Raw genomic sequence first — 25943 nt, 5'->3', positions numbered from 1 at the left:
TTTTTTTATTATTCTTCTTTTATTGTGCTGTGTTATCAAAGCCCATTCATTTTAAATGGACCCCAGTGCAGGAAAAATTGTTCTTGATCTATTTTTTTTTCAGTTAACCTCAAAGAACATTATAAGTTGTAGTGTCCTGTAAGTAAGATGTGTTTGGAAGATTCCTGTGGTACAGGAATCAGAGCAAGGGTGTAAACTAACCCTTCCACAGAAGTGCTAGTCTTTTGGTTTATTTTTCTCCAAAGTCTATCACTTGTACAAACAACTTCACCTTAGAGCTGGAAAAAAAAATAAAAAAGGATTTTAACTGCAGCCTTCCAAGTAAAGTGTTTAGGGCTCACTTAAGGCAGATCTGAAACAGAACTCACATCAGCATTCATGTAGTGCAGTGCACGGGCATCCAACTCACATAGACTCACACTGGGCGATGACCTGCATGCACAGTGACACAGCACTTGGGGTTGGAGCATAATAAGCAAGAAGGATTGGAGAAAGGCATATATGAACCTTATTAATGGTAGCACCCCTCTAATAATGCCCAGTGAAGCTACTATAGTAGGGGTGGCAATAGATACAAGTCTCTTTGAGTCGATGAACAAGAATGGGTCAGACAAAGGCTTGGTGGCATTCCGTATGCCTTACTGCTCTTGTATACATGGATAATACAGCACACATTATTGATAAATACAATAATAAATTCAGCTGTATTTAGGAAAAACAACATAACATTCATAAATACAGAGCAACACAATAACATACACTGTCTACTGTAAAGAAATTCCTGAGTCTGGCATTGAAAATGTGCACAGTAAACAGGAGGGGTGGCCTATGCGCTTAGACCTTTCTCATCCAAATATAACAAGATACTGCTACAAGTTCTGGTAGTCTGGGTTATTCTGTACAGACCCTTGTCTATGCAACAAACCAACTGCTGCAAAATAATTACTAAGTCCCATGGGTTAATGTGTACAGGGAGGGGATGGTCTCTGCAGCTAACCCTTTGTTATCCAGTAGAAACTGGTACTATGGGAGTTTGTGCAGCAGATAGCATACAACAGCCATAACTGACACCCAATGAACTCTGGGGAATGTAGGTAGGATGGTAAGTGGGACTTGTGGGAGGATAGATGTCCACTCCACAGACAGAGCATTTGCCTTCTGGAATTCCCCTGTAGCATTCACCCCCAAAGGAACTGTTGGAAATGTTTAGTTTTCCAATTATGCCCAGTGATAACTCATCATATAACCAGACCCAAAAGCAGATGACACAAAAATGTAAATATAACTGGACTTTAGTAAACAGAGATAAGCCCTGCTGGAAACTATTGGTAAAAAGGTTTAGCAGTAGTAAAAACAGTACAATGATAGTTATATAACTCAATGATATAAATGGGACCACAGTGTTAGGTACCTGGTAGTTGAGCCTGACTGGTAGAAGGAGACCTTTCTTAAACGCTGGTTCAGGAGCCGCTGGAAGTGGGAACAGTGGTCTCCTGAGCGCAGTGGGTAGGAGGGCCTGATGCAGGGTCCAGCAGAAGCAGATACCGGAACTGGAAGGATGTCCCTCAGGGATGGCTGAGCTGCGGATGCAGGTAAGCTGGTGCAGGCCGGGAGGCAGGCAGACAGATGCGAAGACAGCAGCTGGATGCAAAACAAGCAGGCTGGGAACAGCGTCACAGGACACAGGCAAACAAGGTCAGACAGTCCGTTTTGGCAAGAGATCAGGCAGGTATAAACAGGAGGGATGATCCAAGGATAGTCAGGCAGGCAGGAGTTCGGCAACAGGTAACAGAATAAGCAAGGTCAGGCAAGCCGAGTCGGATAGGAGACTGGAGAATGGTCAGACGTAGCCGGGTCACTAGCAAAATAACAGATAGGCAGATACAGGAACTTCAGGTGCAGAGCTGCAGACGAACAGCACCTGACATGAGCACCTGTCACTCTTTTAAAGGGACCTTGGCGCCAAAACAGCGCTAGCGCGAACGGGCGCGCGTACCCGCGAACGCGCGTACGGGCACACGCGGGAGCGCTCCGGCGCCCCCTGGTGGAGAATTGAGCTGAAATGTCCTAGAAAGACCCCTCGTGCACCTGCGTGCACGCAGATTCGCCCGACGGCTACTGACATGCCCCTGACATTGCCCCCTCCCAACGGGCAGCCTCCGGATGCCCAGATAACTCTTCTTTTCAGGATGGGCAGAGAAATAGGCATGAATCAAACGTTTGGCATGAATATTACAGTCAGGTTCCCATGAGTTATTTTCCGGACCATACCCCTTCCACTTAATTAAAAACTGTACTTGCCCAGACCTCTTTCTGCAGTCAAGGATGGCTTCCACTTCATACTCCTCATTGCCGTCCACCAGAACTGGTTCAGGGACTCTGGTGCCCCTATCAGGAAAAGGATCATCTACAGCAGGCTTCAAGAGTGATACGTGAAACACAGGGTGTATCTTAAGTGAGTCAGGTAAGCATAATTCATAAGACACCTCGTTAATCTTCCTTTTCACAGGGAAAGGCCCAATAAATTTAGGGGCAAGCTTCTTGGAAGGACATGTCAATCTAATATTATTGGTAGACAACCATACCTTGTCGCCAAGCTGAAGGTTTAGATCTCCTCTTCTTTTCTGATCAAAGAACCTCTTATTGTCCGCTTGGGCCTTGGATACCGCTTCCTGCAAGATCCGGTTATTACGACTGAGGAACTGCACTGTGTCCTGGACCGCTGGAACTGATGATTCTGAAAGAAAATCTGGTAAAAAAGATGCATGAAACCCATAATTGGCAAAGAAAGGGGATTGACCGGTGGCAGAGTGGCTGGCATTATTGTAAGCGAATTCCGCTAGGGGCAGCAAGGACACCCAATCATCTTGCACAAAAGATGTAAAACACCTAATGTATTGCTCCAGAGTCTGATTTGTCCTTTCAGTTTGCCCATTTGTTTGGGGATCGTATGCTGAGGACAGGGCTAGTTCAATTTTCTGATTTTCACAAAGGGCTCTCCAAAAGCGTGAAGTAAACTGTACCCCCCTATCGGACACTATATTTGCGGGGATTCCGTGTAACCTGACAATTTCCCTGATGAACACACGGGCCGTCTCCACAGCAGAAGGTGTTCCTTTTAGGGGCACAAAGTGGGCCATTTTGGATAGCCGGTCAACGACCACAAGGATCGCCGAACATCCCTCAGAACATGGCAATTCAACTATAAAGTCCATTGCTATCATCCTCCAGGGCCTATCTGGTATAGGCAATGGTCTTAGCAGTCCCCAAGCTCTGTTCCTGGGAGTTTTATTCTGGATGCAGACAGAACAGGAGTTGACATATTTTCTGCAAAATTCCTTCAAGTTAGGCCACCAAAAGGTGCGCTGCACCAGCTCAAGGGTCTTACGGACCCCGAAATGTCCTGCAAGTGGATGGTCATGCAAAAGTGTCAGCACCTTGACTCGGACGCTCTCTGGTACAAAAATTTGACTTCCCCTCCATAATAGTCCATCTCGAGATGTTAAAGAGGACCCCTGGAGACTTGAAGGTTCTGGGGATGCTTCTCTGATCATGGACAGAAGATCTGTTTGAAGGAGAAGAAAACTATTTGCCGGCAGGATAGTGTCAGGCACAGAAAAGTCTTTAGGATTATCAAACATGCGCGACAGCGCGTCTGGCTTTACATTTTTGGATTCCGGCCGGTAGGTGATATGGAAACAAAACCGTGTAAAGAATAGAGCCCAACGGGCCTGTCTGGGTTTTAGTCTCTTAGCAGATCTTAAATATTGAAGATTTTTGTGATCCGTATAAATCAGTACTGGGTGGACTGCGCCTTCAAGCAAATACCTCCATTCCTCCAAAGCTGTCTTGATAGCAAGTAGCTCCCGGTCCCCCACATCATAGTTCCGCTCAGCCGGTGAAAGTTTCCTAGAAAAGAACCCTACGGGATGCATCAGGTCCTTGTTGCCTTGCCGTTGGGAAATAATAGCACCCACGGCTACTTCGGAAGCATCAACCTTCAGGATAAAGGGCAAGGATGGGTCAGGATGGCTAAGAATCGGAGCTGACGTGAAACGTCTCTTTAACTCTTCAAAGGCCCCCTGAGCCTCCGGGTTCCAGTGGAAACGAAGATTCTGCTTAGTTAGCTGCGTGATGGGGGAGATGATGGCAGAGAACCCCCTGATAAACTTCCTATAAAAGTTTGCAAACCCAACGAAGCGTTGTACGCCCTTCTTGTCCATGGGTGCTGGCCATTCTAACACAGCAGACACCTTCTGAGGATCCATTTTGATGCCGGTTGGGGAGATCACTAACCCCAGGAACTGAATCTCCCTTTGTTCAAATTCGCACTTCTCCGCCTTAGCATACAATCTGTGCAGGCGGAGTCGGGCCAAGACTTTACGAACATGTTCCCTATGTTGCTCGAGTGAACTGGAGAAGATTAGAATATCGTCCAAGTAGACGATTAGAAAGATGTCCAGGAAATCTTTAAACACATCATTGACCAGATGCTGAAACGTGGCAGGAGCATTGCAAAGGCCGAAGGGCATGACTAGGTATTCATAGTGTCTGAAACGGGTCCGGAAAGCCGTCTTCCATTCATCCCCGGCCCGAATGCGGACTAGATTGTAGGCCCCTCTCAGATCCAATTTGGTAAAGATGAAGGCAGACCTTAATTTTTGGAAAAGTTCAGGTATTAGAGGCAACGGATAACGTTTTTTGACCGTAACTTTGTTTAGCTCTCGATAATCCACACAAGGGCGAAGCGTTTGATCTTTTTTGGAGACAAAAAATATTCCCGCACCAGCTGGTGAAGTGGACTGTCGGATGAAGCCTTTTTCAAGATTTTCGTTTATGTAAACTTTAAGTGCTTCTTGTTCTTTTTCAGAAAGCGGAAAGATGCGCCCAAAAGGAATCTCAGCTCCAGGGAGCAACTCAATTGGACAATCATAGGGACGATGGGGTGGCAGAGAGTCTGCTCCCATCTTGCTGAACACATCTGCAAATTCCTGATAGACCTCTGGTACGTCTTGAGGCAGATCTGGGTCAATGTCCATACAAAGTAAGGTAGCCGCAGAATTAACGGGTTCAGGTAGACAATGTCTTTGGCAATAGGGTGACTGAAACTTGATCTCGCCCGTGGCCCAGTTAACAAGAGGATTGTGGGCCTGAAGCCAGGGCATACCCAAAATGATTGGGAAAAGAGGGGATGAAATAACGTCCAGGACTAGGATTTCTCGGTGCTGAGATGAGCAGGTAGCAGACAGAGGAAGGGTTTCTTGAGAGACCTGTCCAGATCTTATATGGGACCCATCGGCCAGAAAAATTGAAAGTCTGTGTGTTTTATTCTTTAAAGGAAGGTCTTGTTGGGTAGCAAAAACAGAGTCAACAAAGCAGCTACATGCCCCGGAATCAACAATGGCGTTGACTTGAATTGTTCTTCCCTGGAGCTGTAATGAGAGAGGGAGAACAAGTTGAGTGGCATTGGCTGTTAAAGCGGATAAACTGGTTAGAGTTGAAGAAAAACACTTACGGATCTTTACTGGGCAGTTGTTCACATAGTGGCCCGTCCCGCCACAATAGAGACAAAGATTCAGTTGGCGCCTGCGGGCCCGTTCTTCAGGGGTCAGAGTAGTACGCATAAGTCCCAGTTGCATAGGTTCAGGAGCATAAGTTGTTTGGTTGACTGGACTTGGACCTGCAGAAGGTAGATACCGGGAGGCAGGCAGCAGGGCTCTTGCTGTCATCCACATAGGCCGCGTTTGTTGAGAAGATTGTTCAGACCGGCGGTCACGAAGGCGTCGATCAATTTGGATGGTAATAGCAATGAGCTCCTCCAAGGTGTCAGGCATTCCTTACCCGGGCAAGTTCATCCTTAAGACCCTCAGATAGCCCCATGCGGAACTGGTGGTGCAGGGCTGCGTTGTTCCATTGAGTGTCCGCGCTCCAGCGTCAAAAGTCCATAACATGGTCCTCGGCCGGCCTACGGCCTTGCTGGAGCGCGAACAAAGCTGCCTCAGCGGTGGCAGCTTGCTGAGGGTCCTCATATAGCTGAGCCATGGCTTCAAAAAAGGAGGGCAAAGACTGAATCTGTATAGCGTTGGTTTCAAGCAGGCGGTGGGCCCAGGTCTGGGGTTCCCCCTGGAGGAGGGATATGACAAATCCCACTTTGGTAGCTTCCAAGGAGAAAGTCCGTGGCTGTAAGCCGAAGTAAAGTTGACAAGCGCTGCGGAAAGCCAAAAACTTGGTACGGTCACCAGAGAACTTTTCAGGAACAGGGACTCTTGGCTCGGGTGGAAGCATGACCACAGAGGGTGGTGCAGCAGCCTGTACTGGAGCGGCTGCGGTAGCAGGAGCCACACCACCGGGACCACTGAGGTTTAACACTTGACCCTCCAGTCTGTTGTAACTGTCCTGTAAGGTCTTTACTGCTTGGGTGAGGGCTGCTAAGTGCGTGCAGATCTCCTTGATGGGAGAGGTCTCTCCTGCAGGCTCAGTCATGGCTGTTCGTACTGTTAGGTACCTGGTAGTTGAGCCTGACTGGTAGAAGGAGACCTCTCTTAAACGCTGGTTCAGGAGCCGCTGGAAGTGGGAACAGTGGTCTCCTGAGCGCAGTGGGTAGGAGGGCCTGATGCAGGGTCCAGCAGAAGCAGATACCTGAACTGGAAGGATGTCCCTCAGGGATGGCTGAGCTGCGGATGCAGGTAAGCTGGTGCAGGCCGGGAGGCAGGCAGACAGATGCGAAGACAGCAGCTGGATGCAAAACAAGCAGGCTGGGAACAGCGTCACAGGACACAGGCAAACAAGGTCAGACAGTCCGTTTTGGCAGGAGATCAGGCAGGTATAAACAGGAGGGATGATCCAAGGATAGTCAGGCAGGCAGGAGTTCGGCAACAGGTAACAGAATAAGCAAGGTCAGGCAAGCTGGGTCGAATAGGAGACTGGAGAATGGTCAGACGTAGCCGGGTCACTAGCAAAATAACAGATAGGCAGATACAGGAACTTCAGGTGCAGAGCTGCAGACGAACAGCACCTGACATGAGCACCTGTCACTCTTTTAAAGGGACCTTGGCGCCAAAACAGCGCTAGTGCGAACGGGCGCGTGCACGGGCGCGCGCGCATACACGCGAACGCGTGAACGTGCGTACGGGCACACGCGGGAGCGCTCCGGCGCCCCCTGGTGGGGAATTGAGCTGAAATGTCCTAGAAAGACCCCTCGTGCACCTGCGTGCACGCAGATTCGCCCGACGGCTACTGACATGCCCCTGACACACAGTTAATTCTGTTTACCAACAGTAAAATGCACTAGGTGGCTAGAGAACAGCATTGCAACAGTAATGAACAACAGTCAATGCAACAAATAAGTACAAACCAGAGTAGGCGGAATACAGCTAACTGTGTGGCCTAACTGCAGTCACAAGAACCCTAACTAACCACTAGCTAGTAGCTACATCTGCAAAAAGTCTGCCAGCAGTGGGTTTAAACTCAAAGGTGGAATGATCAACCTTCCAGAGACGGTATTTGTAAACCACAAAACAAATGGCAGTGAACAGGTAGATAAAGTTCAACACACAAGAATGGTCAAAGGCTGCTCATTACTGCTTATTATTATTTAAAAGGACATTCTATAGACAATCTATTTTCAAATTGACAGTTCTAGAGGCAGGATGAATGTGAATGAGATGAAGGTTGTAATGCCCCAGCTGGACGATAACAAATAAGTCACACTTCCTCCTTCTGCCGTGTTGCACTCCATCTCCAGTATGATACCACACTGCTCTCCTCTCCACTGTATCTGTGGATGCAGTCTGTGTCCTGGCTCAGTAGCCACCAGATAAACCACCTTCCTGTATGTGTCCCCATGGATTATCACACTTCTTCCCTGCACACCACTGCCTGCTCCCTCTTTTCCTCTCCCATGCTCTGAGAAGCTTATTCCTGACTGTGGATGTGGTCAATCAAGTCCTTCTGTGATAGGTGGGCATTACTAAGTCCAGCCTAATCACATTCTTCTCTCCCTCCTCTCATGTCATCATGTCAGTCCATGGCTATTTCTCCACTATATAGGTTGTGGTCCCTTTAAGGGAAGGTTAAAGATACTTTTTTTTAGTACTCAGGGGTTCTCACCTATGCAGCGTGAGGGGTTGCTGGGTAGTCCACCTGGAGAAGAGAGGACTGATTTACAATGCAGAAACTTTGGGTGAAAAAGAGCCTCCAAACTCTGATTAAAAGGACTTTGGCCCCATAAGGGTTAACCCATCTGCAGCAGAGTTCATAAAAGAAGCAGTAAACAGCCAGCACATGTCTATGAGGTGTGGAACAGCAACAGTTGAGAGAAGACTGTAGGCTGTTGATCGTCTGAGACCCTGATAGGCTTTTGCAACCTAGCTGAACTCTTGGGACAGGGGAGACCTTTTACAAACTCTGTTAAAGGACAAATGTTACTGGCAGTGAGCTGTAATTTATGTTTGCTTTATCAGAAGTATTTTTACTTTTACCTGTTGGTCTTCCATACAGTATATTTATATATATTTTTATATATATATATATATATATATATATATATATATATATATATATATATATATACAGATATAAAACTAAAGCAGGCTATATGAGGGTAGCTCATCTATAATTAACATAGTCAAAAAAAGAGATTTAGAACCTCGCAGACTTTAATGGTACCAAAGAAGGATGGTGAGACAAAATAAAGCAGACAAAATATTTATTACAAAAAGAGTTTAAAACATCCATAAAATCATGAAAAAAGTGCTAAATTGGATAATGCAAGCCATACAGTAAAACTGCTACAATCGTTCCTTGCTATGTTTTTTCTGTTAGAGGTTAACGTGTTTCACAAACCACTGCTTCCTCTGGACCTCATTGTCCCTGTAGCAAAGAGCATTGGCCTATCCTAAGAATCCTAAGAAAGAAAAGCACAACAGTCAATATTACATAGATAACAGAAACATTATCAACTATAGCAACATGCTGTGCCCATCAAGTCTATTTTTGTAATAAATATTTTTTCTACTTTATTTTGTCTCACCATCCTTCTTTGGTACCAGTAAAGTCCACAAGGTTCTAAATCTCTTTTTTTGACTAAGTATATAATATATATAGTCATTTTCCATCACCTCTGATCATATGCAAATAGATTATGTACTTTTTAGAATCCAGCTACGTGAAAGTTGTTCCAAAAGGAAGACATCAGTGAACCTTTTAAGCAGTCTAATACAGTCCACAGTACTGATCTTGCTATCATTCAAGTGTTTGCACTGACTGTAATTCAAGGTGCAGAACCTGCATCAGTAATGACTAATTGAATAATCAGAAAGTTGTTATGGGTTTTCTTACAGCTTTTATACACAAGCTTGATTTTCAAGTGATTTATAAAACTGAAAGCAGTCAATAAGTGTTCTACATATGCTGTTATTGGACTTAAAATCTTCATTATGCATCTGCCAAAGCAGTGAAATTATTATGTAAAGCTAACGAAGAAATGAAGCATTCCTTGTTTCACCTTGTGTTCTGCATTAAGGATGGTGTACAGTACATGTTCTGTAAGGTGAAAAAAAAAAATCTGAGGGTGGAATTTTTAAATAAGCAAAAGAGGATACCGCGCTAGACAAAATTAATTGAGTGAATAAACTTGTAGAAAAGCAGCAGCATACAGTGCGATAACACAGAGAGTCCAATAAAATTAGAAAAGCTGCGCTAAAAATTTTTTTTGCGGTGTATGTCCACAAAAAATGACATGGAGACAAGGAAATCCATTTAAAGTATTTGAAGCCTTAATACCACCGCAGTATTCATACACAAACAAGAAAAGTGCCCGACCACCATAGCTGTAGATTCTGCTTACCAGACGGCAAGCTTAAATGGCAAATGGCGATAACCCAGCCTAGGTCTCTAAGCTTGCAGATGACCACAGTAGGGACAGTGATTCTCCACATCATTTTTTGTGGACATACCCAGCAAAAAAAATTTTTTAGCACAGGTTTTCTAATTTTATTGGAATTTTTAAATGCTTATTAACCACTTCAATACAGGGCACTTATACACCCTCCTGCCCAGACCAATTTTCAGCTTTCAGCGCTGTCGCAGTTTGAATGACAATTGCGCGGTCATACAACACTGTACCTAAACTAAATTTTTATCATTTTGTTCCCACAAATAGAGCTTTCTTTTGGTGGTATTTGATCACCTCTGTGGTTTTTATTTTTTGCTAAACAAATAAAAAAAGACACAACATTTTGAAAAAAATACAAGTTTTGCTTTTGTTTCTGTTAAAAAATTTTGTAAATAAGTTTTCTCTTTCACTGATGGGCACTGATAAGGCGGCACTGACAGGCACTGATAAGGTGGCACCGATGAGGTGGCACCAATGAGCGGGCACTGACGGGCACTGACGATGGGCACTGATATGCGGCACTGATGGGCACTGGTAGGCGGCACTGATGGGTGGCACTGATATGCAGCACTGATGGGCATTGATAGGCGTCACTGATGGGCACTCATGGGTGGCACTGGTGGGCACTGATAGGCTGCAAAGATGGGTTCTTATGGGTGGCACTGCTGGGCACTGATAGGTGGCACTGCTGGGCACTGATGGGCACTGATATGCGGCACTGATAGGCATCCCTGGTGACACTGGCAGTGGTAGGCATTGTGAGTGGGCACTGATTGGCAGCTGCCTGGGCATTGATTGGCAGCTGCCTGGGCACAAATTAGTATTTCCCTGGGGGCCTAGGGGGCATACCTGGTGGTCCAGTGTGGATGGCTTCCCTGGTGGTCCTGGGCGGCTTCCCTGATGGTCCTGGGCGGCTTCTCTGGTGGTCCTGGGTGGGATCCGAGGGGGGCTGTGCTGATAAACAATCAGCACAGACCCCCCCTGTCAGGAGAGCAGCCGATCGGCTCTCCTCTACTCACGTCTGTCAGACGCGAGTGAGGAAAAGCCGATCACCGGCTCTTCCTATTTACATTGTGATCAGCTGTGATTGGACATGGCTGATCACATGGTAAAGAGTCTGCGTCAGAGACTCTTTACCTAGATCGGTGTTGCGGGGTGTCAGACTGACACCCCGCAACAACGGTCACTGCAATGCTCATCCCCCGGGGGCACGTAGCGGCTCAATATCCCGCAGACGTCATATGATGCCCAGTCAGGATATTTAAACCACTTTGCTGCCGTCATTCTGCTATATGGCGGGCGGCAAGTGGTTAAAAAACTCATAACCAGTATAAGGAAAAGTATATATATTGAGAATTATTTAATACAAAAAATTCAGAGAGATAAGCATTCAATATTTGCCATGTGTACCTCTTGAACATCACCTTTATATCACAGAAAAGATTAATGTAGCAGTTAGCACTTGCTATATACATTTATCCTTAATTCATTAATTAGTTGCTCTGTAGTCTGGTGGAATACTGTGTTAGAATGTCCGTAATAGCTGAAACTCACCACAGCTCTGCTGGCAGATATGGCATTCAGGGGTGGATTATGGATTGATCATAATCACTTCTGACCCCTGAAAAAGTTTGATTATATATATATATATATATATATATATATATATATATATATATATATATACATATATGTAATATAAATAATATTTGATCAAAATCCTGGCTTCCCAACTGATTACTTTGATGGCAGTTTTTGTAGCAGGCATTGGTGATGTCAAGTATTGGCCTACTGGTAAGACGTTAAAACAAATGACACAACTTGAAAACCGCATAGCATTTTTTAACACACTGGGGCTCCTAGACAGGCTAGTATATCTTAGTGAAAATGGTGAACTTAGCTCTTACAGATTTTTTTGTCAATAAAATTTTTATTAAGGAAAGGATGGTTTACAGAGTTCAAAGTGTACGTGAGTACAGTAAATCAGTACATTGAGCATAAAAAGTCATAAACTTTTCAAGACAAGAAAGGAAAACAGAACAATAAAAAAAAACATAAATATATACAATGAAATGGTAGCTAGTCTCTAGCCGGACCCTGACCTTGGATCACAGCAAGGTCTGAGATCTATTACTTTAGTCTTGTTGGCTTATCTGGGCCCTGGGCCAGTACGATGAGCTATACAAAAAAAATAATAAAGAAGGGTCGTTGATAAAAGGTCCTTGGTAAGAGAGCCTAATGACTGATTTGTCAATAGAGCGAATATGAATATTGTTAGTGCCTATAAAAGAAACAATAACATCAGTTTTCTACAGTGGTGAACTTTCAATCAGTGTTTCAACCTACTAGAGGTGGTAAAGAGTAGTGATCCAAGCTACAATGATGGTTTCAACCAGTATCAAGTTGTAAATATTGGCCAGAATACCGGAACTCCACCCAGGGAGACCATAGTTTGTTAAATTTTTCAAAGGATTCCCTAGCAATGGCTACTGTTTCCTCCATGTTTTAAATATCTCCTATGGAGTTAAGCCATTCAGATATGGAAGGAATATCCTTCGATTTCCAGTGCCTGGGAATCAGGATTGCATTCAGCAAGTGTCTTGTCAAAGACTTTTTGTAACGTCTCATAGAGCAATCCGCAATATGCAATATGCAGCACATGGGTGTGAGAGGGATTTTTATGTCTGTGATGAGTTTAATCAGTTCACACACCTTATTCCAGAAGGGCCTCAGTAGGGGACAGTCCCACCAGATGTGTAGTAACGTGCCCTGAGCTTGCTCACATCTCCAACAAGAGTCCGAGGACAGTGGGTACCACTTTTTAACCTTAAATGGTGAGGCGTACCAATGCGTTAATAGCTTATAAGACATTTCTTGCAATCTTCTACCAATGGAACATTTGTGTGCGAAAAAAGCTCTTACAGATTTAAATATAACGCACAGGATTTTTTTTATTTGTCTGAAGTTCAGCTTTAACATCCTCCCACCTGCATTTATGTTTGTCCATTTCTAATGTTATGTTTCTTTTCACAGTTGCTGTCTTACCCTAATTGTCTTCTAAGTTTTTCCATGTTCCCTTCTACAGGAAAGCAGTATGAGATATTCATATTTCTATAAATTCAGTGTTATTGTCACAATTTATGAACATATTGTTCCTCACAATAAACCAGATATTTATCTTTTCAGACACAGAGTGAGAAATTTACAAAAGGAATACATTTTTTACTTAGACGGTTGAACCTGTGTTCATTTGGAACACCCAGTCATATAAAGGAAAATTAAACACAGTGATTTGAAGGAATTAATAAAACTGCCTTTGCACATGAGTGGATTATTAAAGTGAATACAGTTTCAATGAACTAGGTGAAAAATGTACTACTTTAGTAAGTCAAGCACACTGTGCCATGCCCTTCCTACTCTGCAACTCCTTATTATCACATAATAGTCCAGTTTTCTAAAGAAAGCTGTGAAGATTTGGTGGTTTGCATGTATTAAATTAAGAAAGTTTCAATGGATCTTTCCTTTAGTAAGAACAGATTGTTCAAATGCTAAAGTCACAATAGAATTCCATTTATAACTTCAATCAAAATTTAATGCACAGAAGATTGTGGTAGTCACGTTTGCCTTGTCGCAATTCTGTAGAACTAAGTGACTAGGTTATAAAGCGCTTCTTTGTATGAATACATATCTAAAAGTATAACCTCTTTTCATATTTAGCAGTTCTTGTCTAGAAATCATCTTTATTAAGATCAGAGAGGACTAGATGGAAATAGACTAAATGGTCTGAGAAACCTGAGAATTTAATAGCTAAAACTGAGTGATTAAGAATCCTGAAATAATGTCTTATCTGATATAAATATATTTTTAAATAGAGATATTTCTAATGAAAATAAGTTTACTAATACTGGTTTAACTTTTTCAATTTAGCCTCATCAGTATCTTCTCAATGACTGATGATGCCCAAAAGAAGATTCAGGCTCAGGATACAATTTTATTTGTTCACACACTGATTTTTTTTTAAAAAGCATGTTTGCAAAATACAGGTCTCTTAAAGCGTTTGTTACCCAAAAAAAAAAAAACAGATCTTGTTCCCTTAAAGCATGTTATACAGCACAGTGCATGTGCTGTGTCATTTGGCCCCCTGTATCACCTGTAATACCTGTCTGATCCTGCTAGTTTCTACCCTCCCCAGTACGTTGAATACAGTATATCAGGGCTGCTGAGTTCTGACACCGGAGTCAGTATGTGCCTCCATCATACGCAGCCCTGCTCTCTGTCTCCTGTGTCCTCTCCCCCCTCCCCTCTCTGAGTGTCTGCTGGTGTCAGTGCTCCCCCCACCACTCCTGCTGCTCTCACAGTTAACATAAAAAGCCCCCATGCCCTCTGTATTAGAACAAGAAGTTCCCCTATGTCTGTTTTATATCATAAATATGCTTATGTGTACTGATAACACAGCGTCTTCCTGCGATCATGTGACTCCTCGGCTCTCTCTCTCTCCTCCCCGGTTGATGTCAGTTGCAGTGCTCAGCCCAGCCCACTTGAACTGTCAGCTAGGCAGAGGACAGGAGAGAGGAGGCAATTGATCACAGGAAGATGCTGTGTTATGAGTACAGATAAGCATATTTATGATATAACACAGACACAGGGGAACATATTGTTATAATACAGAGGGGATAGGAGCATTTTATAGAAGTGGCTTAACAACCACTTTAAGGTTCAAGGGTAAAGAAAAGAGAAAAGGAAGGTGTCTATTGCAATAGATTACATAAAATGCATGCAAAAACTTGTATAACAAGGCATGTATCTAAGTACTATATGAAAACATTGTGTAATCAGGCCATAACATATATTAAGATATGTACTGTAACCTATTCAGACATCTAGAATGTATGTGTGGCAGACTATGACTACACTTTAGTTCAGGGGTGTCAAAACTTTTTCAAAGAGGGCCAGATTTGATGAAGTGAACATGTGTGAGGGCCGACCATTTTGCTTGACATTCTTAGAACCATTAAAATTACAGTGGGGATGGAAAGTATTCAGACCCCCTTACAGTTTTCACTCTTTGTTATATTGCAGCCATTTGCTAAAATCATTTAAGTTCGTTTTTTTCCTCATTAATGTACACACAGCACCCCATATTGACAGAAAAACACAGAATGGTTGACATTTTTGCAGATTTATTAAAAAAGAAAAACTGAAATATCACATGGTCCCAAGTATTCAGACCCTTTGCTCAGTATTTAGTAGAAGCACCCTTTTGATCTAATACAGCCATGAGTCTTTTTGGGAAAGATGCAACAAGTTTTTCACACCTGGATTTGGGGATCCTCTGCCATTCCTCCTTGCAGATCCTCTCCAGTTCTGTCAGGTTGGATGATAAATGTTGGTGGACAGCCATTTTTAGGTCTCTCCAGAGATGCTCAATTGGGTTTAAGTCAGGGCTATGGCTGGGCCATTCAAGAACAGTCATGGAGTTGTTGTGAAGCCACTCCTTTGTTATTTTGTGTGTGCTTATGGTCATTGTCTTGTTGGAAGGTAAACCTGCGGCCCAGTCTGAGGTCCTGAGTACTCTGGAGAAGGTTTTCATCCAGGACATCCCTGTACTTGGACGCATTCATCTTTCCCTTGATTTGTAACCAGTCGTCCTGTCCCTGCAGCTGAAAAACACCCCCACTGCATGATGCTGCCACCACCATGCTTCACTGTTGGGACTGTATTGGACAGGTGATGAGCACTGCCTGGTTTTCTCCACACATAGAATTAAGGCCAAAAAGTTCTATCTTGTCTCATCAGACCAAAGAATCTTATTTCTCACCATCTTGAAGTCCTTCGGGTGTTTTTTTAGCAAACTCCATGCGGGCTCTCATGTGTCTTGTACTGAGGAGAGGCTTGTGTCGGGCCACTCTGCCATAAAGCCCCGACTGGTGGAGGGCTGCAGTGATGGGTGACTTTCTACAACTTTCTCCCATCTCCCGACTGCATCTCTGGAGCTCAGCCACAGTGATCTTTGGGTTCTTCTTCACCTCTCTCACCAAGGCTCTTCTCCCCCGATAGCTCAGTTTGGCCAGACAGCCAACTCTAGGAAGGGATCTGGTCATCCCAAACGTCTTCCATTTAAGGATTATGGAGGCCACTGTGCTCTTAGGAACCTTAAGTGCAGCAGAAATTTTTTGTAACCTTGGCCAGATCTGTGCCTTGCCACTATTCTGTCTCTGAGCTCTTCAGGCAGTTCCTTTGACCTCATGATTCTCATTTGCTCTGACATGCACTGTGAGCTGTAAGGTCTTATATAGACAGGTGTCTGGCTTTCCTAATCAAGTCCAATCAGTATAATCAAACACAGCTGGACTCAAATGAAGGTGTAGAACCATCTCAAGGATGATCAGAAGAAATGGACAGCATCTAAATAGGGATGAGCCGAACACCCCCCTGTTTGGTTCGCACCAGAACATGCGAACAGGCAAAAAATTTGTTCAAACACACGAACACCGTTAAAGTCTATGGGACTCGAACATGAATAATCAAAAGTGCTAATTTTAAGGCTTATATGCAAATTATTGTCATGAAAAAAGTGTTTGGGGACCTGGGTCCTGCCCCAGGGGACATTGATCAATGCAAAAAAAGTTTTAAAAACTGCTGTTTTTTCGGGAGCAGTGATTTTAATAATGCTTAAAGTGAAACAATAAAAGTGTAATATTCCTTTAAATTTCGTACCTGGGGCTGTCTATAGTATGCCTGTAAAGGGGTGCATGTTTCCCGTGTTTAGAACAGTCTGACAGCAAAATGACATTTCAAAAGGAAAAAAAGTCATTTAAAACTACTCGCAGCTATTAATGAATTGTTGGTCCGACAATACACATAAAAGCTCATTGATAAAAACGGCATGGGAATTCCCCACAGGGGAACCCCAAACCAAAATTTTTTTTTAAAATGGCGTGAGGGGTCTCCCTAAATTCCATACCAGGCCCTTCAGTTCTGGTATGGATATTAAGGGGAACTCTGGCCAAAATTAAAAAAAAAAAAATGGCGTGGGGATCCAGCTCAAAATCTATACCAGACCCTTCAGGTCTGGTATGGGTTTTAAGGGGAACCCCACGCCAAAGTTAAAAAAAAATGGCTGGGGTCCCCCCAAAAATCCATACCAGACCCTTATCCAAGCACGCAACCTGGCAGGCCGCAGGAAAAGAGGGGGGACGAGAGAGCGCCCCCCCTGAACCAGAGTGACCCCGCCCCCTCTGACATCACGGGGAATGCCACAGGGAAGTCCCTGTCAAGTCCCCGTGCATCAGAGGGGGGCGGGGTTATTGGGTGGCCCAGCCCTCTGTTATTTAAGAACCGTCAGAAGACAAGAAGTGTCACACAGTGGGAGCCTCCCATCATGGATGCAGAGCGGCCCGAGAAGAAGAAGGGAAGAAGACGCCATGGAGGAAGATGCCGGATGAGAAAACTGGAGGAAGAACCAGAAGAAGAAGATGGAGGAAGAAACCTAATGAAGATAGAAGAAAGAAGATAGAAGAAAGAAGATGAAAAAAGAAGATGAAAAAAAGAAGACTTTAAATAAAGGAATTGTCAAAAACTGTCTCTTGCCATTTTTGACAGTTTTTTTGTGAAATGGTAGGGGTACTTTTGTACCCCCTTACCATTTCACATGGGGGGGCCAGGATCTGGGGGTCCCCTTGTTAAAGGGGGCTTCCAGATTCCGATAAGTCCACCGCCCACAGACCCCCACAACCACCAGGCAAGGGTTGTGGGGATGAGGCCCTTGTCCCCATCAACATGGGGACAAGGTGCTTTGGGGGGCTACCCCAAAGCACCCTCCCAATGTTGAGGGCATGTGGCCTGGTACGGTTCAGGAGGGGAGGCGCTCTCTCATCCCTCCTTTTTCCTGCGGCCTGCCAGGTTGCGTGCTCGGACAGTGGTCTGGTATGGATTTTTGGGGGGACCCCATGCCATATTTTTTTACATTTTGGCGTGGGGTTCCCCTTAAAATCCATACCAGAACTGAAGGGTCTGGTATAGATTTTGAGGGGGACCCCCACGCCATTTTTTTTTAAATTCTGGCCGGGGTTTCCCTTAACCTTTCCCCTTAACCTTTTGGCGGGGTTCCTCCAGGCCTGAAGGGCCTGATATGGAATTTAGGGGGACCCCCACACCATTTTTTTTTTTTAATTTTGGTTCGGGGTTCCCCTGTGGGGAATTCCCATGCCGTTTTTATCAATGAACTTTTATCTGTATTGTCAGACCGACAATTCATTAATAGCCACAAGTAGTTTTAAATGACTTTTTTTCCTTTGAAATGTAATTTTGCTGTCAGAGTGTTCTAAACATGGGAAACATGCGCCCCTTTACAGGCATACTATAGACACCCCCAGGTACGAAATTTAAAGGAATATTACACTTTTATTGTTTCACTTTAAGCATTATTAAAATCACTGCACCTAAAAAAAGGCCATTTTTAAAACTTTTTTTGCATTGATCCATGTCCCCTGGGGCAGGTCCCCAAACACTTTTTATGACAATAACTTGCATATAAGCCTTTAAAATTAGCACTTTTGATTTATCCCATAGACTTTTAAAGGGCTTTCAAATTTGCCGTGAACACCCCAAATTGTTCGCTGTTCGGCGAACTGGCGAACAGCCAATGTTCGAGTCGAACATGAGTTTGACTCGAACTCAAAGCTCATCCCTACACCTGAGTTAAATGTGTGTGTCACAGCAAAGGGTCTGAATACTTAGGACCATGTGATATTTCAGCTTTTCTTTTTTAATAAATCTGCAAAAATGTCAACAATTCTGTGTTTTGCTGTCAATATGGGCTGCTGTGTGTACATTAATGAGGAAAAAAAATGAACTTAAATAATTTTAGCAAATGGCTGCAATATAACAAAGCGTGAATAATTTAAGGTGTCTGAATACTTTCCGTCCCCACTGTAAATGCAAATTAACTAATACACTGCCCAACAAGAATTCTCTTGCCTTTGTGGCGGTGTGTGGTGAAGAGTCTAACTCAGACGGAGTTCCGATGAAACGGACTTGCCTACACATGATCAAACCAAAGTCTGATCGTTTAGAAAGTGATGATGTACGACGGGACTAGAAGAAGGAAGTTCAATAGCCAGTAGCCAATAGCTGCCTTTGTGTCATTTTTGGTCCGTCAGAATAGCATACAGACGAACGTTTTTTCGTATAGGAAAAGCTCAAAGCTCATCCCTACACCTGAGTTAAATGTGAGTCACAGCAAAGGGTCTGAATACTTAGGACTAGGGATGAGTTCGGTTCGCACCAGAACATGCAAACAGGAAAAAAGTTCGTTCGAACACGCAAACACCATCAAAGTCTATGGGACACGAACATGAATAATCAAAAGTGCTCATTTTAAAGGCTTATATGCAAGTTATTGTCATAAAAAGTGTTTGGGGACCTGGGTCCTGCCCCAGGGGACATGGATCAATGCAAAAAAAAGTTTTAAAAACGGACGTTTTTTCAGGAGCAGTGATTTTAATAATGCTTAAAGTCAAACAATAAAAGTGTACTATCTCTTTAAATTTCGTAGCTGGGGGTGTCTATAGTATGCCTGTTAAGGGGCACATGTTTCCCGTGTTTAGAACAGTCTGACAGCAAAATGACATTTCAAAGGAAAAATGTCATTTAAAACTACTTGCGGCTATTGCATTGCCGGTCCGACAATACACAATTCAAAGTTCATTGATAAAAACAGCATGGGAATTCCCCACAGGGGAACCCCGAACCAAAATTTAAAAAAAAAATGACGTGGGGGTCCCCCTAAATTCCATACCAGACCCTTATCCGAACATGCAACCTGGTAGGCTGCAGAAAAAGAGGGGGGGATGAGAGAGTGCCCCCCTCCTGAACCGTACCAGGCCACATGCCCTCGACATTGGGAGGGTGCTTTAGGGTAGCCCCCCAAAACACCTTGTCCCCATGTTGATGAGGACAAGGGCCTCATCCCCACAAACCTGGCCGGTGGTTGTGGGGGTCTGCGGGCGGGGGGCTTATCGGAATCTGGAAGCCCCTTTAACAAGAGGACCCCCAGATCCCGGCCCCCCCGTGTGAAATGGTAAGGAGGTACAAAAGTACCCCTACCATTTCACTAAAAAACTGTCAAAAATGTTACAAATGACAAGAGACAGTTTTTGACAATTCCTTTATTTAAATGCTTCTTCTTTCTTCTTTCTTCTATCTTCCTTCATCTTCTTCTTCTTCTTCTTCTTCTGGTTCTTCTGGCTCTTCTGGTTCTTCCTCCGGCATTCTCGTCCAGTATCTCCTCCATGGCGTCTTCTATCTTCTTCTCCTCAGGCTGCTCCGCACCCATGGCATGGGGGGAGGCTCCCGCTCTTCACTTCATCTTCTTCTCTTCTCCATCTTCTTCTTCATCTTCTTCTCTTCTTCATTTTCTTCTCTGGGCCGCTCTGCACCCATGCTGGCATAGAAGGAGGCTCCCGCTGTGTGACGCGTCTCCTCTTCTGACAGTTCTTAAATAATGGGAGGCGGGGCCACTCGGTGACCCCGCCCCCCCTCTGACACACAGTGACTTGACGGGACTTCCCTGTGATATCACGGGGAATGCCACAGGGAAGTCCCATCAGGGGTCACCGGGTGGCCCCGCCCCCGGTTATTTAAGAACCGTCAGAAGAGGAAATGCGTCACACAGCGGGAGCCTCCCATCATGCCAGCATGGGTGCGGAGCGGCCCGGAGAAGAAGATGAAGAAGAGAAGAAGAGAAGAAAAGAAGAAGATGAAGAAGAAGATGAAGAAGAGAAGAAGATGAAGAGAAGAGCGGGAGCCTCCCCCTATGCCATGGGTGCGGAGTGGCCCGAGGAGAAGAAGATAGAAGACGCCGCGGAGGAGATGCTGGACGAGAACGCCGGAGGAAGATCCAGAAGAGCCAGAAGATCCAGAAGAAGAAGCAGAAGAAGATGAAGGAAAATAGAAGAAAGAAGCATTTAAATAAAGGAATTGTCAAAAACTGTCTCTTGTCATTTTTAACATTTTTGACAGTTTTTTAGTGAAATGGTAGCCCTTACCATTTCACACAGGGGGGGGCCGGGATCTGGGGGTCCCCTTGTTAAAGGGGGCTTCCAGATTCCGATAAGCCCCCCGCCCGCAGACCCCCACAACCACCGGCCAGGGTTGTGGGGATGAGGCCCTTGTCCTTATCAACATAGGGACAAGGTGTTTTGGGGGGCTACCCCAAAGCACCCTCCCAATGTTGAGGGCATGTGGCCTGGTACGGTTCAGGAGGGGGGGCGCTCTCTCGTCCCCCCCTCTTTTCCTGCGATCTGCCAAGTTGCGTACTTGGATAAGGGTCTGGTATGGATTTTTGGGGGGACCCCACACCATTTTTGTTTTTTAATTTTGGCACGGGGTTCCCCTTAAAATCCATACCAGACCTGAAGGGCCTGGTATGGATTTTAGGGGGACCTCCACGTCATTTTTTTAAAAATTTTGGTTCAGGGTTCCCCTGTGGGGAATTCCAATGCCGTTTTTATCAATGAACTTCTATGTGTATTGTCGGACCGGCAATGCAATAGCCACGAGGAGTTTTAAATGACTTTTTTCCTTTGAAATGTCAATTTTGCTGTCAGACTGTTCTAAACACGGGAAACATGCACCCCTTTACAGGCATACTATAGACACCCCCCAGCTACTAAATTTAAAGGGATATTACACTTTTATTGTTTGACTTTAAGCATTATTAAAATCACTGCTCCTGAAAAAACGGCCGTTTTTAAAACTTTTTTTGCATTGATCCATGTCCCCTGGGGCAGAACCCAGGTCCCTAAACACTTTTTATGACAATAACTTGCATATAAGCCTTTAAAATTAGCACTTTTGATTTCTCCCATAGACTTTTAAAGGGTGTTCCGCGGCATTCCAATTTGCCGCGAACACCCCAAATTGTTCGCTGTTCGGCGAACTTGCGAACAGCCAATGTTTGAGTCGAACATGAGTTCGACTCGAACTCGAAGCTCATCCCTACTTAGGACCATGTGATATTTCAGTTTTTCTTTTTTAATAAATCTGCAAAAATGTCAACAATTCTGTGTTTTTCTGTCAATATGGGGTGCTGTGTGTACATTAATGAGGAAAAATATGAACTTAAATGATTTTAGCAAATGGCTGCAATATAACAAAGAGTGAAAAATTTAAGTCCCCACTGTAAATGCAAATTAACTAATACACTGCCCAACAAGAATCAAACCAAAGTCTGATTGTTTAGAACGCGATGACGTACGACGGGACTAGAAGAAGGAAGTTCAATAGCCAGTAGCCAATAGCTGCCTTTGCGTCGTTTTTGGTCCGTCGGAATAGCATACAGACGAACGGTTTTTCGTATAGGAATTGATTCAGTCGGAAAGATTTAAAACATGTTCTATTTCTAGGTCCGTCAGAATTTTCAAAAGAAAAAGTCAGATGAAGCCCACGCACGATCGGAATATCCGATGGAATGATTCAGTCTGACCTTTTCTGGCAGAAAGTTTGGTCGTGTGCACGTAGCATAAGGATGAGCTCGGGCCTGTTAATTACCATATTTATCGTGTATAACACGCACAGGCGTATAATACGCACCTTCACTCTAGGAAGGATTTACCCCCTTGATGACCAGGCCATTTTTTGCGATACGGCACTGCGTTACTTTAACTGACAATTGCACAGGCATGTGATGTTGTACCCAAATAAAATTGATGTCCTTTTTTTCCAACAAATAGGGCTTTCTTTTGGAGGGTTTTTGATCACCTCTGCAGTTTTTATTTTTCTTGTGCTATAAACAAAAAAAGACCGACAAGTTTGAAAAAAATATATATATTTTTTACTTTCTGCTATAATACATAGCCAAAAAAATGTAAAAAAAAAAAAAAATTTCCTCATCCATTTAGGACAATATATATTCTACATATTTACCAATAAGCGTATATTTCCCAATAAGCGTATATATTGATTGGTTTGCGCAAAATTTATAGCATCCACAAACTACGGGATAGATTTATGGACTTTTATTTATTTATTTTTGTTTTGCTTGTAATGACAGCAATCAGCTATTTTTAGGGGGACTGTGACATTGTGGCGGCCAAATGTGACCCTACGTGGGGACCGGTGAAACCAATATAGTGATCGGTGCTAAAAAAATGCACTGTTTACTGTATAAATGACACTGGCAGGGAAGCCCTCTGCAAGTGCAGTTAAGCTAGAGCTTAGTAAATGAGGTAATACTTCACTTTGCAAAGAGTACCCAATCACATGCAAGGAGAATTAAAAAAACAACATTTTTGCTTGCATATGATTGGATGACGGAAGTCAGCAGAGCTTCTGCTCATTTGCAAAACAACTGCAAAACTTGCAAAGTGCACAGTCTTTTTTGCCTTTAGTAAATCAACCCCTATGTGTGCAGGTGTACATTCCTTTATTGTCATCTTTGCTTTCTTTGTCATTAACTAATGAAGAACTTCAGAGCTCAATCCATTCTTATTTCACAAATAGTAACAAATGTAAGAGTAATGAGTAATATCTTACATGAAATGCACTTACCACCAGAGGAACATCCCAGCAAACACATTGCACCAGTTAGTTTCAGGAGTCAATAACACCCACAAAAAAACAGCACTCCTTACTTTCCTTCATTTCTGACAATACCACAAATTGATCACATAAGTAGTTCACTCTCCCACTGCCTTGAGCCTTGGCGCTGTATTTTGTATTTCCTCAAAATGTTTCCTTATTTGGTCCTTCTTGGAAAACAAGCCTTGCTTTGCTTTGCCCACAGCGCATGGGTCTTAGACTTCCTTCCCATTCCTATTGCAACTAACAGGAACAGAGCTCAGTGCCAATGAAGAGTAAAATCAGCCAACTTCATGTAAATCAAATCTAAACTCAGATTTAAGCTGCTGATTCTGCTGATGTGCTAAGATGTTCCAATGCTGGTTTTCCCACAATCACTGACTAGCACAGCCTAGTTTCTAATGCATCACATCATCAAACTTTTGATTCCTCTCCTTGAGATGTTTTGAACTGAGAACAGTTCCGTAACAGGAGGAGGGATCTAAAAACTAGGTACTTCCTATATAGGTATGCATCTTAAAGTGGGTTGTATATCTCAGACAAGAAATATGAACAAAACACATCCTTCTATACTGTGAATTTGTCTCTTTCCAAATCACTGAGTGTGAGTGTTATTTCTCTCTACTGTCTCATTCCTCTGTTATCAGTATGAGTCACTTCTGGTAGCTTTCCTCCAAGAGATAATTTGTATCAGAGGAGGAGAGCTCTAATACACAGCCTGTAATTGGCAGCCGCAGCTATGCTTGTTCCAGTGTATTGTGAGGAGGGGAGTGTGTCCCTTTCGTTCAATCAGGGCTCAGAGCTCTCCTCACTGAGTTTTGCAGTGTGAGACTTCAGATCCCAGCCCCCTGCTTGTCATAGCTGAGAAATCTGTGGTTTAGAAGGTTGTAGAGGATAGAGCACTTCAGGTAAACATGTACAAGTTATGTAGGAGGATTTGTTTATCTCTGTATATCACCCGATGCTAGTTATTTCGCTGGGCATATGTAAGGGTTTTCAACCACTTTAACCTATCATTAGGTTTCTATTTTATTCTAGGATCATAAGGAAGCAATTTAAAAAATACTGACAATATTAGAAACAAAACAACAAGCAAACTGTTTCATAAAAACAATATTAAAATCAATATTTAACCCCCTAAAGCCAGGATATGAAGTGTATATGCTCATTCTCACTACAGTAGTCTAAGGAGAACAGTTGGTTACTTCACTTTTCATTAGGAGTGATCTATTGTATATACAGTGTTAAAGTGAATACAAATATTTACTTTTCACTAATTTTATTGATTTGTGAATCATTTTGCTCTTTACTATTTGCTGTTGGGTATCACACTTTGCTGATTGCAAGCACTAAGTGTTTTTTTATACTTTTACATTCATAACTGCAACAAAGGCATTTTTAAAATACCTTCAATTTCTATGAGGCATAGCAAACACAACTTCAGCAGGCATTCAAACTGTTAATGGGCAGGCTGAATGTACCAAGTTTATCGATCCATCAACTTGGGTACAACCAGCCTGCCAGATTCCCTTTCAATTATTGCTAGCGGTTGCTATAGACAGTAGCAATAATCACTGTCTTCTCTTGATGGGGATGGCTTCACCTGGGCATATGTGGACAAATTATCTACACAAGAGGAAAACATTCTTCCTTTTGCTTCAAGGTCAGTCAGATCAGGATCACAATACAATGCTCTTAGCCTTTAGTAATTAGAAGTTTGGAAAATATTAGCTGGCAAAAAAGCCCTTTTAAAATGTCATTCCTAGCTCAAACACAAATTATATTGTTTATGGTGGTCATTATAGAGTCAGAATAGTACCACATGATAACTATGTAAAAGCACAATGGATTATATAGCCTTATAGGTTTATATATTATTATTTTTTGCATTGTTTTACATTGTATAAAGTGAACAATTATTTTTACTGTCAAGTAATTAATTAAACAAGTTACAATGTGTTTGTGATTAAAAAAATAAATAAATGGTTTTATTCTGTGCAAGTAGTTATTAAAGTTCAAATGGGAAATCAAAATTTAGAATATAATATTTGTATTTGTTATTTTACAGGGGAGACAATGCCATTAGCCACTTCAAATCACATTCTTCTGAGATTCAACACAACAAATGGTGCACCTGCCAAGGGATTTCATTTTGTTTATCAAGGTAACTGAGATCTCTTTTTTTCTTTCAGAAGGATACAAACATTTTGGTCAGAGCACTTTAAAGTCAAACATAATTATGATAGAAATTAATTAAGGTTGGAATGCATTCTGTAGAAATAAATATTGTCAAGGGACCATAACCTGTGTAGCTTTGAACCTGATTCTTGGATGATGTTTTATCTGTTATAAAGTATATGAATAGTCTTATGCCCTGTACACACTGTCTGACATTGATCGGACATTCCGGACAACAAAATCCATGTATTTTTTCTGACGGATGTTGGCTCAAACTTGTCATGCATAC

The 25943-nt window shown here is 43.1% G+C and overlaps 1 protein-coding gene across 1 annotated transcript in view; it reads left to right on the top strand.

The window, feature by feature from the left end:
- The window catches only part of CSMD1 (CUB and Sushi multiple domains 1), a 3274537-nt gene that overhangs the window by 2520409 nt on the left and 728185 nt on the right, over positions 1 to 25943 (top strand). The window contains exon 33 of the mRNA XM_073626646.1: positions 25545 to 25640. Coding sequence (XP_073482747.1) covers positions 25545 to 25640 — 96 coding nt within the window. The remainder of the gene's footprint in view (positions 1 to 25544; positions 25641 to 25943) is intronic.

This window comes from Aquarana catesbeiana, linkage group LG04 (genome assembly GCF_042186555.1).
Source record: "Aquarana catesbeiana isolate 2022-GZ linkage group LG04, ASM4218655v1, whole genome shotgun sequence".
NCBI classification, from domain to species: Eukaryota; Metazoa; Chordata; class Amphibia; order Anura; family Ranidae; genus Aquarana; species Aquarana catesbeiana.
Note: the sequence above shows the minus strand (reverse complement) of the source record. Positions and strands in the feature narration are given on the sequence as shown.